This window comes from Varanus komodoensis, unplaced genomic scaffold, assembly GCF_004798865.1.
Source record: "Varanus komodoensis strain SLA01 unplaced genomic scaffold, ASM479886v1 scaffold21, whole genome shotgun sequence".
Classification (NCBI taxonomy): Eukaryota; Metazoa; Chordata; class Lepidosauria; order Squamata; family Varanidae; genus Varanus; species Varanus komodoensis.
This window is the reverse complement of record NW_025335589.1, coordinates 13,744,548-13,761,472: the sequence shown is the minus strand read 5'-3', so window position 1 is coordinate 13,761,472 and position 16,925 is coordinate 13,744,548. Positions and strand designations below refer to the sequence as shown.

The following is a 16,925-nucleotide window of genomic DNA, read 5'->3' as shown; positions in this document are numbered from 1 at the left end:
TACTACAAATGGTAGATCTTTTATGGTCTTAGCTGAAGCATAGATACCTGGTGTTATGTTATAAGGTGTTTCTTGGGCAGGGTGGGATGAACATCCCAAAGTTTTTCAAGCATTAGCTTTAAAGAAAAAGGCTAACAAGAATTGTGATTTCAGAAAAGCTCCACAATCTGAAAACCGTCTCCTTGGAAGAAACACCCAAATGGGGAAGTATAGTATTACTAAAAGATTTTATACCTGTGCTTCCATCAAATCCTCCCACAGCGTACAGAAGCCCATTTAATACAGCAGCTCCCAAAGTACTTCGTCTGTCCTGCATATTAGCCACAGTTGTCCACTGGTCTTTTATTGGATCATATGAATCCACTGTTCGAACCCTCAAAGAGCCATTGAAACCCCCAACAGCGAAGACAAGGCCACTCATGTATACTACTCCTGAAAGAAAAGAAAAAACAAAAGAAAAGAGGCCTGTTTCACCACCTATATTTAAGATTTCAGTCTCTACAAACAATATTTTAAAAACATAAGAGCTGCATGCTTTTTAATTCTGTTAACTCATCTTTCTTCAGTGGAACCTGTTGACTTGGATTTAAATATTGTCAACAATATGGCAGAAGCTAATTAGGCAAGATCTTCAACTTAAGAAAAGATGTAGTTACCTGCTCTGCATCTTCTGGAAGGCAACTCAGCAACCTGGTGCCAACGTTCTTCTTTAAAATCATAACATTCCACACTGCGGATAGCTTTGGGCGCTTGTCCTCCAACCACCACCATCAGCTTCAAAGGAAGCAATATCCAGTAAGTAACCCAATTGCTCATCCACATGAACAGAAACCAAAAATTAAAATGGATAATCTATCATTTGTTACATAATGAATATGACAAAGAAAGAACCAGCCACCTGTTTTCCTATAGCTCAGATATATATCTCTCAGTTCTTGAAAGTCCTTCAATATCTTGCATTGCCCTTTTATTTTGAGATTGTTTGCCCCAAGGAGATTCTCAGTTCTACCATCAGAGACCCCAGTACAAAATTGAAGATAACCTTCTTCCATTCTTATATCACCTACCCACATAACCCCAAATGTTTGCAGGGAGGGGGAGAGAAAAGTTTCTCCATGGTCTGTGGCAAAACTATTAAAGAGTTTCATATTAAGGAAACTGACAGTCTTTGTTTGTGTCATGCATTTGGCTCCAAGTATCATGAACAACATTGACTAGGAGGTATATGCTCATAACAGGACAGATATATTTGCTGAACTATCATAATCAAATTTATTAATGTGGAGGCATGTCCTAGCAATCATTCTAATATTTCAGTTACCAACTGGATTCAGAAAGACAACAGTTCATGAATACTATTAAATTCAAGTAGGAAAAGTATAAGTAGATCCCTATTGATAAAATCTGACAGTATGAAATTAATAAATAAGGATGCTCTGGAATTTCAGGTCCAGGTCCAGTGTGGCATAGTGATTAAGAGCATGGGTCTGGGACTCAGGTGATCTGGGTTCTAGTTTTTGCTCAGCTATGGAGTCAACTGGATGACTTGGGACCACTCACAGACTGTCAGCCCCCAACCTATCTCACAGGGTTGTTGTTGTAGGGATAAGGTTGAGGGCAGTAGGAGGAAATGATGCAAGCTACCTTGAGTTCTTTAAAAAAGAAAAAGATGGGATATAAATAAATCCAGCCCATCTGGATTCTCAATACAGTCCTTGGACTTCCCCAGATGACCATGCCCTATTTACATGACTCTACCCACCGTTCCCCAACCAATTTTTTGGTGTTTTCCTGACTTTTGTGCAGGAAAAGTAAGAACTGCCCATCTCTTTCTAAACAATGAAATGTCTTTCCTTCAGGTTCCATACAAGTTAGGGCAGTAAGAATTTTAAACTAAAAATTGTTGATTTTCTTCATTTTAGCCCTACTCCTTTTGTCCCACCCACCACTCAAATGTGCCCTACCCTGAAAGCATCTCCAAAATGGAATGTAGGCTTTGGACCGAAAAAGGTTTAAAAACTCTTCTTTAGGCTGTACTTCAAGTTCATTTACTCATTAAAATAGAGCAGAACCCATTTGGCTGCAATTGGATAGTGGCACACCTCTTTCTCTGGTTTAATCATTTCATGGTGTTGCTTTGATACCTTCAATTATTCTGAGTGGCAGAACCTTTAATATAATGACCACATGTGTTGCATCAGTACTGCGTGCTTAACTTTTCCTCGGAAAGTGCACTTAGCATAATGTAAAGGAGAAGCAAGCCAGCCATGATGGACCTTACTTTTGGAAGGCAGGCAGGTGTTCGGAGCCTTGTCCGTGTGGTCTTCATCAGAGCTCTTTGTTCAAGTGGTAACAAATGGTACTTCATTGCTTCAATAAGATAATCCTTACAAGCACTGCTGTTTTTAACAAGTGCCTCCTCTTCAACTCTCTACAGGGTAGAAATACAGATACAGTTTTATCAAGTTCTGCAATAAAACTGTAGACTGACTAATAAGTTGAGAGTGCAGCTCCTATTTCAGTACTAGTTGTTTGCCAAGTCTTTTCAGTTTGTTCTATCAGAAACAGAAGCACAATGTTTTCCACACCAAAACAAAGAAACAAAAAAAAGATGAATTGGAGGCAAATATTCAAGAAGGATACTGACATACCAGAAATCAGAACATACAGAAGTCATAACCTGCAAAATTGTAAACTGTATCTTTTATTTGTTAAGTACAACTTAGAATTCTGTTTGTAAGAGTATACTGTAATTTTTTTCAATGTAAATAATTCTTCAAAACTTTACTGGAAAACATCAGGCTAACTTAGTCAAATAAATGAATCCAAGTGAAACAAAACTGGAAGAATTTATATTTCTAATTTGTTAAGATGCTTTAAAAAAAAACAGGTACTGCTAAAGTATATAAATACATTTGCCTTTGAAGACACCAGCAGCAAATGTTTAAAAAAAAAACACACACACACACACAGCTGTATAGTATAAATCAAGGAATTTTGTTAGGTATAGCTGCCCATTCAGATCCTTTAGCAAAAGCGATTTGAAGTAGAATACTTTGAATCTGGGAGTTTTGATAGTTGGGCTAAAGAAGGATGTACTTGCATCGACCAAGCAAGCTGTGTAGCGTGGTGGCGGCGATCTGCACAGCACCATGCACTCTATATTTTCTCTAGATGGGTCATTTTCGAACATCTGGATTTAGCATCAGGGAGGGATAGAAGGGAGGAGGCAGGAGTGCTGACAGGAATTGGCAGAACTGCACTGAAGCCTAGTTATGATGGGGGGGGGGGGTCTTTCTGCTCCTGCTGTGAGGGGTGGGGCAGAGGCCTGGCCTCTGGAATCTCAGCTCCAAGACTGAGGAAAGGACATAAGATTGCACCCAATTTTTTCTCAAATTAAGAGCACTGTATCTTTCCAACTATTAAAATATTTTCAAAGTCTCATGTTCACCATAAGGCACAACAGAAACAAGGGGGGAAAATTACATTTTAAAATAGCTTCTCCAAACGTATAGACAATTGAAGTAAATTGCTACTATTTTACTAGAAAAGCTACTCATGGTTAGAACTTCCCTTGCCTTTATCCAACAGATGTTACTCTTACTGTTATTAGTCTACCCACTTACAAAACAGCTTGGTTATCTTACAGAAGCATGGGAGAGAGAAAAGTACACAAATGCTTACTTTTTACTTACCTGAACCAAATATTCTCGGGAAAGCAATGGCAGGCGGACATGTTCCATCAGCCGTGCCATGAGCTCTTGTCTCACATCTTTATCATGGTTCACCCAAGCTATCACTGCTTCAAATACCTTCCACAACATAAGAAACACTATGAGTTTTGCACACTTGCTATCTGGGCAGACACACACATTATTAATGGGTCCTGCTCCGATGGTTCTGGAATTCAGATTGGAAGACAAAGAAATTTCCACCATGGGCCAGTACACCAGCAGAGGCTAGAGAGGCAGACAAAACAGCCCCAGTCTGGATATTTGCTAACTTATCTGCAGTGACATCCAGACTTTTACTGCTACAAATAATCTGCTAATCCTAGAAATGAGTTAGAAAGGTCACACAAAACCAGGCTTATCAAAGCTCCTCAAGACACAGGAGATCCCAACAGATTGAACAAGACATGGTAGCAGTTGAGAATATTTCCTTGACTGGTGTGAGGCACAAGAAGAGGTCACAGCAAGGGGTTCAAAATTGAAGCTACTAATAGAAGCAGATATGAACTATATAACATCATGGTTTCTACAGCAGGTATTTACCACACCAACAAGCCTTGAGATTCAGCTAATGTGACTCAACAGCATACCTGCTATAAAAGTGAGAACAAAGGTGGTCAGCTTGAATTAGCTTCATCTATTGAACAGTGAAGGGGGAAGATCTTAATAACTGAGCTCTAAGTTACTGACAGAATACTTTGATATTTTGGGTCAGGTGTGTTACTGTAATAATACTTAAGGTAGCTTTTTTCCAAGAGTGGAAACCCTTGTCAAGTAAATTATAATTTTTACACTAATCTTCAAAAGGTACACATACTAAGATTTTGGCAATATGTGACGGCATTAAATTTATAACTATTAAACATTTGACTTTAACTAATTAATAAATCACATCTTTTTAAACTATGGACTGTCCTAATGAGAAACTGAGCATGGATGCTAATTTGAAAACCTTGAACTATAAAGAAAGCAATTTTCTAGTACTGGATTTCATTTCATACCACTCCTGGGTATGGCACAGGGGAAGAGAGATACTGTCTTTTTTTTTTAACACACTGAAGGTATTACGAGTTACTCACACACACACCTTTCCATGTAATTATTGCTGAGTTTATCAAGACAGCCACATTATCCATAGCTCCAGGAAACCACAATAATTTCTTGTTTGCTATTCTTTTCCAGAAAACCAAGCAGATATATTTACAAATGTGTTTGCTAAAAGGCCCTAATTATTTTACAGTACAATCCTATACATGTCTTCTTCTAAGTAGGTTCCACTGACTTCAGTGGTACTTACCTCACTTATTTATGTATTAAAAACATTTCTATCCCATCTTTATCCAAACTGGATCTCAAGATAGCTTACTAACGAAAAGTATAAGAGCACTTTTAATGCCTCATTATGATTTATCTATTCTATTTCTATATCACAGTCATCTGAAACTCACTGGATGGTGCCCATTTATGCAGTAGAATCAATTAAAAATCTGGGCAGTTAGCTCTATTTTATTTATAAATGTGAACAGCAAAAATTTTTGCACAGTATTTTCATCTACTAATAAGGATAGTCCTGTTCAGGAGCTGGCAATGTCTTCTGCAGGCAATTCCATTTCCCCTGACCCAGTTTTCTGTTCCTCTTTTCCAACTGACAGTTGACATTCTGTGGCTAGATGAGTTTATTCAGTTCTCACTAGATGCTCTTTAACTCTCCAGGACTTTCTTTTTCCTGCAAAGGTTTCTGTACTTTTGTTCTGAGTATGCAGATACCTCCCCACTTGATTCTCAAAACAAACTTGATTCTGTTTTGGCTAGAGTCCTGTTGGCACTCACTACCTAAATTTACTATGCGGAGGATTTTATATAAAACTACCGTACTAAGCATAGTTGCACTCTATGTGGATGCTTCCTAGAAGTTTTGTTAAACTTTTAGTTAGGCTACTGAAAAACCTGAGCATTTAATTTAAGGATAAGAGTTACACAACTCTAAAAGCAGGCCGAGATGTGGGCTGATAGCACTGCATCACTGCCAAGTCTCAGAGTCAGATTATGATTGTGCAGTAAAGTGTCAGCCCTTACTGAGGGAGGAAACCCACACACGACCTGGGCATGTGGTAAAACAAAACATCACAACAGCTTCTCCATATGCCCAAACTCAGCACGTGGTTTGCTTAGTCTACATCTCAGCCCACATTCAATGTCATATGATCTTGCCTTGGGTGGTTAGCTGTATGCCATCTTTGCATACTGTTTCCTCCTCTTTATTTAGGGTGTTTTTATCCTCTTAACCCATTTATCCATGCTCTGGAAATCTCTAGACCAGACTACTGCAAATGTTATACATAGGGCTCTCTTACAAAATGTAATTCCCAGGATACAAACAAGAACCTTTGTTGGGAACCCATCTTGCCCATGTTGAAAGAACTTCACTGGTAATCTGACAGTTTCTGAGCCCAATTCGGACTGGTGATGCTGATTTTCAGATTAACCTATACAAGTCTGAACCAAGGAACAGAAGGACTGTCTGCTTCCACATCAACCAGCACATGTGCTACCATCATCTTTGAAAGCTTTTATCTGAATGTCCCCAACATCTGTGATGAGGGGGAAGTGACAAAGGAGAGGGACTTCTGTATTATAGCATCTCACTTATGGCACTGCCCACCTGCCAGAGACTCATCTAGGACTTAAGTGATGTCTTCTGCTTCCATATATGCCCAGAGCTTATTATCTGAAAATATATCATCTTATTTTATTTTTATTTTCATTCTGTAATTGTTTCGTGATGTTTACTGGCTTTTTGATTCACTGTTAGTTTCAGGCAACATGATAACCCACCTTCAGGGATTGTGTATGTGTTGACGGTAGGTCCTCCCTGAACCACAGACTACCAAAAGGTGAGTTATCATGCTTTCTGAACCCAGCCAAGATAACAAACCATGGTTTGTTAACTACAAACAATTCATGAAAAGAATCCATGGTTAATTGTTGGTTTGGGAATTGGGGGTCATTCAGGATTAACAACCCGAGCTTTTTAATCTTGGCTGGTTTCAGACAAAATGATAACTCACAGTTCAAAAACAACACTCCTACCATGTTGTCTGAACCCAGCTTATCTCCCTTACTGTAAAGCACCCTGAAACAATAAGTAAATGTGAGAAGGTCTGGGGGTTGCACCTTTCAGCTTTTGTTCATTTCTGCTGTTAGGAATATTATTGCTTCTACCTTGAGCAGTGACTAGCCACCTTTATTCCATTCTTGGCCTAATTCTGATGTTGCCTTTCCCCCTCCTTTTTCACCATTCCCATCTGATCTTCTCTTCCTCTTGTTTTCCATTTTTCCTCCCTCCCTTTTTTCTCCTTTAAAAGAAAAAAACTCTAGACTAGTAATATTTTATCATTTATATTGTTATGACGTTGTTACTCTGTTTGGTGAGTAAGGAGAGCTAAAAGGAATTCTGTTACATACTCAGTGCTTTGTTTAGAAAACAATAAAAATTGTAATGATTGTAAATTTTCTACAACTTGGTATACTGATTAATTGACAAGTCAATTCAACCTATGATTGATCAGTAAAACCTATCCAGAACAAAATTCAGAGCCAAACCTGATATGATAGTGGTGGGCATATGTTAATTTTCATCCACAGAGGATGAGAGGCTTAACCATTTAAAAAATGCATTAAAAGTGCAACAAACTCCCCCCACCCCCGCATAGTCTTGCTTGCCTTCCACGCCTTTGTTGTAGTCATTTCTTCCCTCTTGGCTCTTTTATGATACTGGAGCCAGAATTGAGAAGACAGAGTGCAGTAAGGGAATATGAGAAAGAGAAAGAAGGTTTATGCAAACTGGAGCGGCAAGGTCAATGGTCCGAGATAGGACTTTTTTAGGAACACCACCTGACAGAGAAGGCAAAAAAAGCTCCTTTTAATTTTATTCTTATTTCTTAAAAGTATATCCTGCCTTTCCTCCAAAGAACTCCAGGTAGCACACACATACTCCACCTCCAGTCAATTTTATTCTCATAGCTCTGAGGCAAGGTAGGCTGGGAGTCAGCGACTGGCCCAAAGTTAACCAGTGAGCTTCACAGCTGAGCAGGAACTAAAACCTGCGTCTTCCAACTTCCAGTCCGACACTCTACCACTAAAAAATGGATGGTTGGATTGTCATTTTTCCATTTTAACAGCACAGTTTATTGTATTTTGGTCCTGCATATACTGAAGGTTTGATATTTTTTATTTAACATCAAGCCAGGTGCCTGGAAGGTGAAGCATGTGATTTATAAATCTAATACATAAATAATATAAATAAGAAAGCAAGAGAGCAATCAACTTTTCCACATTGCTGCTTTTATTGATAGAGTTTAGTAGGAGTAATTGAATGGACATGTGAATGATTGTTCCATCACATCTGATTTGGCTTCAACAATCCATAAAACTACTTCCAAATGAGGGAGAAGTTATCTTACCTTTTCCTCTGATGTTATTGTCAGTTTGTCACTGGATATTAGGCTGCACACTTGTTCTACACCAAGGTTCAGAAATTCCTCACCAAGTATGACCTCAGTAAAGTGCTGCTCTGTTTGAGAGGGGGAATATTTAAACACACACACTACTGGAATGTTATCAGTAATAAGAGAGCAATTTCATCTTTATAGAGATTCAGTAAATACACAGTTAATTTCCACTCCAGCTGCTGTAACTATACGTTGCAGTGCAGACTTCATGTTTATGAAGCAATCTAGTGCATTTTACAGCATGGAAGCCGAATTTGTAAAACCAATCCATTTTGATTAGTATGGAATGATAGCCTTTCATATAAAATGCTCCTCCATTTTAGAAGTATAACTGACAATAAGATCACTGTTACAAAAGATGACACAGGTATTAAAAAACAAGTTTGGTGCAGGAACCCTGCTTCTACCGCAGCAGTAGGAAACAGAACCTAAGGGCCAAGAAACATGTGACCTTTTTTTTAACTTCTTTTCCAAAGCAGGTTACAGTGAAAATAAAGATCAACAAGTACTACATCTAAATAAAGATCAACAAATGCTAAAATGAAACACTACTATGTTAAGCAAGGCTAGCAAAAGGCACCATTTAAAAGCAGCAGAACCTACAATTCTTTAAAAACAGCTGACCACATTTGAAGAGCTGGTTGAAATAAAGGTTTTCAAACATCATCTAAAGATAGAAAGGACAGAAGGTTGACAGTCAGAGTATTCTGCAGTCTTAAAACTGGGGAACTGCCCTATATTTCTTTGTTGCTGATGTGCAGGCATGTACCTTACATAGCATATACAGAGAATATAGCACCAACCACACAGGAATTGAAGAACTCAAAAGAACTCTCCCCCACACGAAAAAAGATTCTGGGTTTGGGGAACCCCAAAAACAATCCAATGAGAAGTAGGAATATTCAGTAGCCCCTAACTGTTGATACAGTTGGCAGAAGAGGTACAGGGAGCCACTGCTTACTGGGTGGAAGAAGAAACAGAAAAGATTATGAAGGAAGAGGGCATGGCTGACTGAAAGAATGCAACACTAAAACAGAGGCATTATTCACAAAAACAATCCATCACTAATTCATTGGTTTCAGAGGGGCCAATCTCTTAAGGGGAGCTGCTATTCAAACCCAGCAGTGGTGTTTCTCTCTCACTCACACTCTCATACACAATTCCTCTGTGTACTCCCCAGGTTCCCCAGGAAATAGTACAAGACATCTGAAGAGGCAATGCTATGATTGACCACCTGTTCAGAATTTAGTTGGTTGCCTAGGAGATCCTGTGGACTGTTTAATATATCTCCTTTTGTAAGCAAAGAGGCACAGCTAAACTAAGTATACTGAATAATGCACCTAAACTGGTCATACAGGGCCGATTCAGCCTCCTCAGTTTGAAGACACTGGGTCCTAAAGCTGGCAGGTGGGGGGAGTATTCACATAGGGCCGAAAAGCCAGGAGATATTGCAGTACTGTTAGCAATGAGGAAATAAGTGCACCCAATTTCACGTATCAACAATTAATTAATTGTTAATTGACCAATTAATTAGCACATGACTGCATGGAAGTGGGCAAACTCATGTCTCTCACCTGCTCACCACTTCCGCTTTGCATCTGGTTTATAAAACATTCCAAAGCTGTGTGGCATGACAAGTGAGAAAGGAATTTTCTGACACTTATCTGTATTTCAGCTCTGCAAACAGCTGTCCCCCCACACCCACCAGCAATGGTCTGAATAAAGGACTGAGAATCAGAAATGGAGCAGAAGAGACCTTTCCATGCCTCCCACCACTTAATCCAATCTGCTGCTTACAGGGGATGTGGAGGCAGGAGGATAACAAGGCTTCCCTACACCTTGGCTGTGTAAAAGTGCTATCAGTAATATGAGAGAGGCAAGGTTCTCTCTCTGTTTAATACTTCAGGTACTAACAGTACATTCCAAATGCTGAAACAAATCTAATTTATGATGAGCCAACCTGTTTACCATGTACTTCCCTGACACTGCTTAGAAACCATAACCAAGAATATCTTGCTGTCCTGATTTCAGGCACAGGAAGGCCTTGGCCAGTGAAGTAGGCTCTAAGAGATCTAACTTAGAGACTCCATCTCAAGATGAGAAGAGATATATGGAAGGCGCCCAACCAAGAAGAGCAGCTTTGAAAGGAAAATAAAGTTTTAGCCCTCATCTTTCACCCTTTCTTGTACATACATATTCATGTGTGTGTGCATACGCGCACACACACACACAGAGCAGAGACCAATTTACTAAATAAAACCTGGGGATAAACAGAAAGAAAAATATGTTGAAAGAGATGTTTGCTTGTTTCATTTTTCCAGTGACTGTTGTTTCCCCAAGGGTGACAGTATTCCCCTGATTGACTCTGATGAACCTCTCTAGTGATGTGAAGAGGAAGGTATATTCCTGCTAGGGAGAAGACCAAGTCTATCTTTATGATAACACTGAGATTATTTTGATGTGGGGGGGAAGGAATTGTTCTTTTGCAACAAGACAATCATGGGAATTTTTCAGCACAAATAGCATAAATATATGAAAGATTTATCTCCTTAGTAATAGTGTACTGTAGTAATCCAAGTCTCATGATTCTACTTACTAGGCAAGCAGAACAACTGAAGCGAACAAAGGAGACTCAAATATCTCATCAGCTTGACTTGTGTATTTCAGTAACACATACAAGAATAAAAACCATAGTAACAAAGCTAAAATAGCATAGCAACTGAAGCTAATGCTTTAAAGTACCAGCTGGTGGTTGGTTTGATGAAACGCTGGCTTTAAAGACTTCTGCTCAGATTTAAAGAATATTTAGCGAAACGTTGCACTGATAAATAGAGCAGGAATTACCACCTCATCCCAGGGCTTAACTTATAATTACATGCCCTTGCCAATTGCCTCCAATATATCATCTAGGTAGTGGCTGCCACAAGTACTTAGAATGCAGCCAACATCTGATGAGACTTAACGTGCTACTGAGAACTGATAATAGGCACAGTTCATGCTAAAGTGATATGGACTTTGCTGTTCTGTGGGAGATTTTTATTAGACCTTTAGCCCATCCCATTAGCCATGAGGCTGTTTGTAGCCACATCCAACAATGAATGGAAAAGTTTCCCATAATGAAGAATTGAATTGGTTATTCTGATTTGCCTGCTTGCTATAGTCCCTATCCTAGTCCTTCTTATAAATTTCCACAGTTAATTATGGGCACAAATTTATACAAGGTGGGTTATAGTGGAGAAATTATACACAAGTTGGAATTAGTTATATTTGTAATTTTCCTCAACAGTGCCCCTGAAATAGCCTCTAGGATTCAAGAATAAAGTCTAGGTGTCTATCCTACTTGGTTTTTTGAAAGATTGAAATAAGCAACTAGAATTTGAGATGCTCTCCTCAAATACAGAAGTCCTCGAATACAGCAGTGCAGCCAAATACTGAACAAACCACAAACCTGCTTTGGCCTTTGCAAATCAAATGAGCAAATCAACACATTAACCACACTGGCTCTCGTGAAGATTTCAAGAAGAGAACTAGCATAGTGTTTTAATTAACACGTTGACTTGCTCATTTGATCTGCGAAGTGTTGACTAAATGTTCAGTAAGCAAAGAATATCTTCAGTTTCCCCTGCAATTCCTTGTAGACCAGAAATATAGTTTCCCTGCCACCCTCAGGGCTCTTTTTGGGCAACAAACTGAAGCACCATGAAAAATCATTTGTCATCTACAGTCATCTCAATGTGGCAAGTTACTGCTTCAGTTCAGACAGATCAGGAATGCCATGGGGCTTGCATGCTGCAGCTTCTTGAATTCCATGCCAGTTCTCAGCTTTATTTCCAACATTGCTACTCCCAATGCTGAATCCCTAACTTAAAACTTTATAGTCATAGAATGGTTGCTTTTGAGTTTGTTGTTGCTGTTATGTGCTGTCAAGTCATCTCCAACTTATGGAGACCCTGTGAATGAATGCCCTTCAAAATGAGTACATGATTAAAATCAGTAAACCAGGAAACATGGAAAAGGTGGTTTGGTTTCTTTATGTTTCATAGAATAACGAATTAAATACTGGCCTCTTAAATGGGCAGTATTAGAAACTGGTTTAGCATATTCACAAAGAAAAGGAGGGAAGCTAACATGGTGCCAGGCCTTAGGACTGTAAACATAGTAACACAGATACACATTCATAGTAACACAGATACACATTCTTCCAAACACAGATGCTGACTTGCTATGTTTATACTTATTTTTGCCTTTTGATAGCCATTATTGTAACTATTATAGATATAATTTTGTCAATATACTGTTACTACATTAACAACATTTTGGGTAAATGAAAAATTCTAAGTGCTTAGTTGTCTGTACTCAAATTGTATCTTGGTATGGGTTCCTATCATTTTACTATGCTTTCCTGTATTAGTTTTGAAATTTATTCAGCTTCCCAGCTGCTTTGTGAATTTTGCTTGTGCCTACAAAAATTTATAATAGTCAGCTTTGGGACTTTAACTTTTAGCTTAAGTTCTATGTTTCTGAACTTAATGTTACAAGACAACCATGTTGGACAATACTGCAGACTGACCAAATTATTTTTACAATTGGTGTTGCACTTGCCTGCATATGTGTTGGCCTTGTTCAGAAGGTCTGTGCATGCATGCATGTCAGCAAAAGCACGGATGCCCAAACAGTTGACAGGGTGGAGCTGGGTTTCCAGAAAATCACAGCAACTCTTCTTTACATCCTGCAACTGCAACAAGCTAGCTGCCGGGAGAAGTACCTACAATAACCAAAACTAAGTGAGTTCTTGAAGTCAGCGTTATTATTGACAAAAAGACGTAAAAAACTTGACAATAATGCACACGTTAGAAGTATTAGCCTTTACAGATAGGTATGACTGGCGGAATTTAACGTCTCCTCCTTGCTTTATTAGTGTATTATGAAGCTTGCTATTACAGAACCTATTCTGGGGAAGTTATTTTACAACTAATGTTTCTATTCATCTTATACTTCCTTGTTAATATCCTCATTAGCTTTATAATCCAGTTTAGCTGCCAAGAAATAGATCACTAAAGAAAAGCAGTTACTCATCTGGCCTCTTAAACTACAAGCTGCATTCAAAAATCCATCTTATGAAGCAAGATACTTATAAACTTGGTGTACTTCATGCAACACCTTTGGTCCCACTTCACTTCTCCCTATGTGTGAGCAGGGGAACAATCTGGAAAGCTAGGTTAACCTAGTTTCCTGTTATGTCTGAACTATGAAACAATGGCTAATGACTTCAGAAGTCACATGTCTTAAAACATAGCTCCAAATCCTGGTTTGTTTGATAGCCATCAGCCATAGGTGTTCCATAAATGCAAGTTACTACAACATACCATTGATTGTACCCTAAAAGATGCTTCAAATAACCTTTGAGGCAGAAAAGACAGGAAGATAAATATTTTTCCAGAACTTTTGAGCCAGGTTGGAAAGTGGTAATTTGAGCCTAGGGAATTCAAAGACTGGTTTTCTTTAATTGTCATTTACATTTTATAGGACTGGAAATCATTACTATTATGTTCAGATCAGACTGTTAGGAGAAATAAGATTATGTACTTGTCAAATCTCCAGGTACCCACTTAGAGAGCCACAGACTCTAGAGGATTCACCAAGGTTCAATAGAGGACTGTGACACTCAATAGGTTTTCATCCAGTAGATTGCATTTGCATGCATTTCCTATTTCTAAAACTTTCATATCAAAAGGAGAAAGATATACACTGCTATTTGCTGGATGAGCTCACAGCTGCCTAATTAGTATGAGGGATAAGTACAACTGGAGCCTACACTCTATTTCCATGTACCATCTACTATACAAAACTGGTTACACTGTACATACACACTCTTGATCTCTACTGCAACCAATATTTGCATGCTGTATTTTGTAATTCAAGTACAGGACAAAAGATTGCTAGTTTTAACAGAAATGCCTTTGCAAGAAAGGGTACAGGTAGTTACTAGTCCATATTCAACTTCACTCCTCCATAGGCAATGACAGATTAAAATTGATGCTTTCAAATTCTAATGAATTCAGTGAACCAACATAGAACAGCAGAAATTGCCTCAAGTAGAAATACTTCATGTTTGCACTATCTTTCAAGAAAGCAGAGTCAAGATAAACAGCTGTAGTGGTGGGTGGGTGGCATTGGAGACAGCTAAAAATACATTTTGACATCTGTAGCACAAAGCTAAAAGCTAACACTTTACATTTCACCCAAGAATGCTATTAGCACTCATTCATTTCAGATGTAAATTACTTTAGGAACAGCTCACTACAAGCAGTGAATAATGTCTCCTAAAACATGACTTTTTAGCAATCAACTTTCAGCTCTGCTTGAAATCCAAGCATTGTATGCTGCATAGATAACCCTGTCTAACAATTTCATACTTGTCTCCTTCCTACCAAGCAGTTTACAACTGGGCTTGTGCCATGTTGCATGCTGTCCTCTGGCAGCAATTCAAGAGACTGGCATTAGTATTTTTTTTAATTGTGAAGTCTGTCTAAAGCATGCAGGAACTAATCAAAGCAAGGCTCAAACCCCACTAACATTTTTCAGGAAGAAGTTGCTATCTGTTTATGTGGAGTTCTTCATAAATAGACTGCATGCCCTCTGCAGGTGGAGAACACATGACCCTCCAAAGATGGTTCCCTACAATTTTTATCAGCCATAGCCAGCATAGCGAATGGTGAGGGATGATGAGAAGTTAAGTCCAACATTTGGAGGGCCGCACATTTTGCACCCCTGTTCTAGGGTTTTACATTTTATCCATAGGCTCCATTTCCATATAGTCTATTTCCATATGGTCTAACTGATATGGTCTATTTCAGCCTTCCCCAAAATAGTGAAGTGTAGATGCATTTGACTACATACCCCATCATCACCAGTCAGCATGCTCAATTGTCTTGCTGGTTGTGGATGATAGCCAATATAGACCAATACATCTGGAGGGCACCAGGTTGGGAAAGGCTCCCATAAGTTACTCTGCAAAACACTTCTGCTATAGATCTTTTAAAATACTTTGATTCTGTATTTTCAGAGGGATTACAGCAAAGACATGTTTGGCATTTATATTTCATAGGGTGTGTCAGCAGAACTACCTCCTTACTTCCCATGAACACACTATTAATAGTTGTGAAGCCTTCAAGAACTTAGACCAATAACTATAAATAAGTATCTGCCAAAAGATAAAAGTATTCTTTTTCCTGTGAGAAAAGCTCAATGAATTGTATGGAGCTTTGCTGTTTCTCATTTGCCCTTTTTTGCTCACTGTGGGCCAAATTAAATGCTCTTTTAATCACACACAGCTGAGATGGCCTCCTCAACTTTCCAGGGGCTGGAGTGTCTGACTTATCTAAAGCCTTTCCAGACTCCTGCCAGAAGGGAGGAGTGCAGAAGGGAAGAAGGAATGGAGTCCTTCTTTCCTTCCTTTCCCTAACCCTAACCCTAACCCTTAACTATGACCCTGCCATTGTGAAAAATAACAAGGAAATTATCTGTGACAATCCCAGTGCTGCATTTTAGTTTTCTCTGTGTTGATGGTACATTCAAGGATCATGAAATCTTCTGATCCTGTGAATTTAAGGCACTTCATCTCCTCACATCATATCCTAATCCACTCCCTTTTCAACCTTCTGAATGCTGAAGCCTTGACATTGAAAACATGAAGTGCTGTGGATCTTTTCTCAAGATGGGAGAATCTGAAGTAAGACCTTCTTCTCAGATATCAGAGTGTTTTCTGTTGTTTATACGGCTCCTGTCAACCATATTGCTTTTATACATCTAGTTTTGGCCTTGCCATTTTTACAACTTCAGAATCTCCTTCACTACTGGAATCACTTACTGAAGCTAATCAGCTAGACCCATGATCTATGTATACATTGCTGTTATGTATCATCAAGTTGCTTCCGACTAATGGCAACCTTGTGAATTAAAGCCTTTCAGAATGTCCTATCCATGACAGACCTGCTCAACTATTGTAGATCCAAGTCCGTGGCTTCCTTTATGGAGTCAATCCATCTCCTTGTTAATAATTAGGAGAATAAATATGCTACATGAGATCTTAACTAGGAATAAGGAACTGAATGTCCCATTTTGCTTAATCAATGGATCATTGCTTTGGCTCCTGCATCTGAAGTATCTATGGATTTCAGATTACACATTATACAGAAAACACTCCTGATCTGTTGTCCTTTAGATGCCACAAGGCTCCTTTAATAAGCATTTGTCTAAGTTGGCTAATTCCTGGAGGGAATACTGCTAATACTTCTTTCAAGCAACCAATACCCAGCAGTTACCTTAGGAAAGAGGTGATTATATATCTAAACTGATGTACATGTTCTTTTAAATTATCTACTTGGTTCCTGAAAGTTATCAGGGGGTAAGCACAAATGTGTTCTCTGTGCTCTTTGGACAGCTAAAAGGCCAATATTACAACACTGGAAGGAAAAAGGCACACTTCATATAATGCAATGGACTGCATACCTTAGAACCCTTTCAGAATTTGAATTTCAGATGTATAGACCAGAAATAGATACAAATAGCTGGATCCAGATTAAATGAGTTGAGCTTAGCTCTTGTAGAATTGAGATGTCTGTTGAAATCGGTTAAGGAAACTAAGGGTACTTCTTTGGAAAGAATGAGGTCCTACAAACCC

At 38.8% G+C, this 16,925-nt stretch overlaps 1 protein-coding gene across 1 annotated transcript in view; it reads right to left on the bottom strand.

Moving 5' to 3' along the window:
• KLHL2 (kelch like family member 2) overlaps window positions 1–16,925 on the bottom strand; it is a 39,940-nt gene that overhangs the window by 8,301 nt on the left and 14,714 nt on the right. The window contains exons 5-10 of the mRNA XM_044430857.1: window positions 12,845–13,007; window positions 8,195–8,304; window positions 3,696–3,812; window positions 2,282–2,431; window positions 657–774; window positions 235–432 (exon numbers count right to left, since the gene is read on the bottom strand). Of these exons, the coding sequence (XP_044286792.1) occupies window positions 235–432; window positions 657–774; window positions 2,282–2,431; window positions 3,696–3,812; window positions 8,195–8,304; window positions 12,845–13,007 (856 nt within the window). The remainder of the gene's footprint in view (window positions 1–234; window positions 433–656; window positions 775–2,281; window positions 2,432–3,695; window positions 3,813–8,194; window positions 8,305–12,844; window positions 13,008–16,925) is intronic.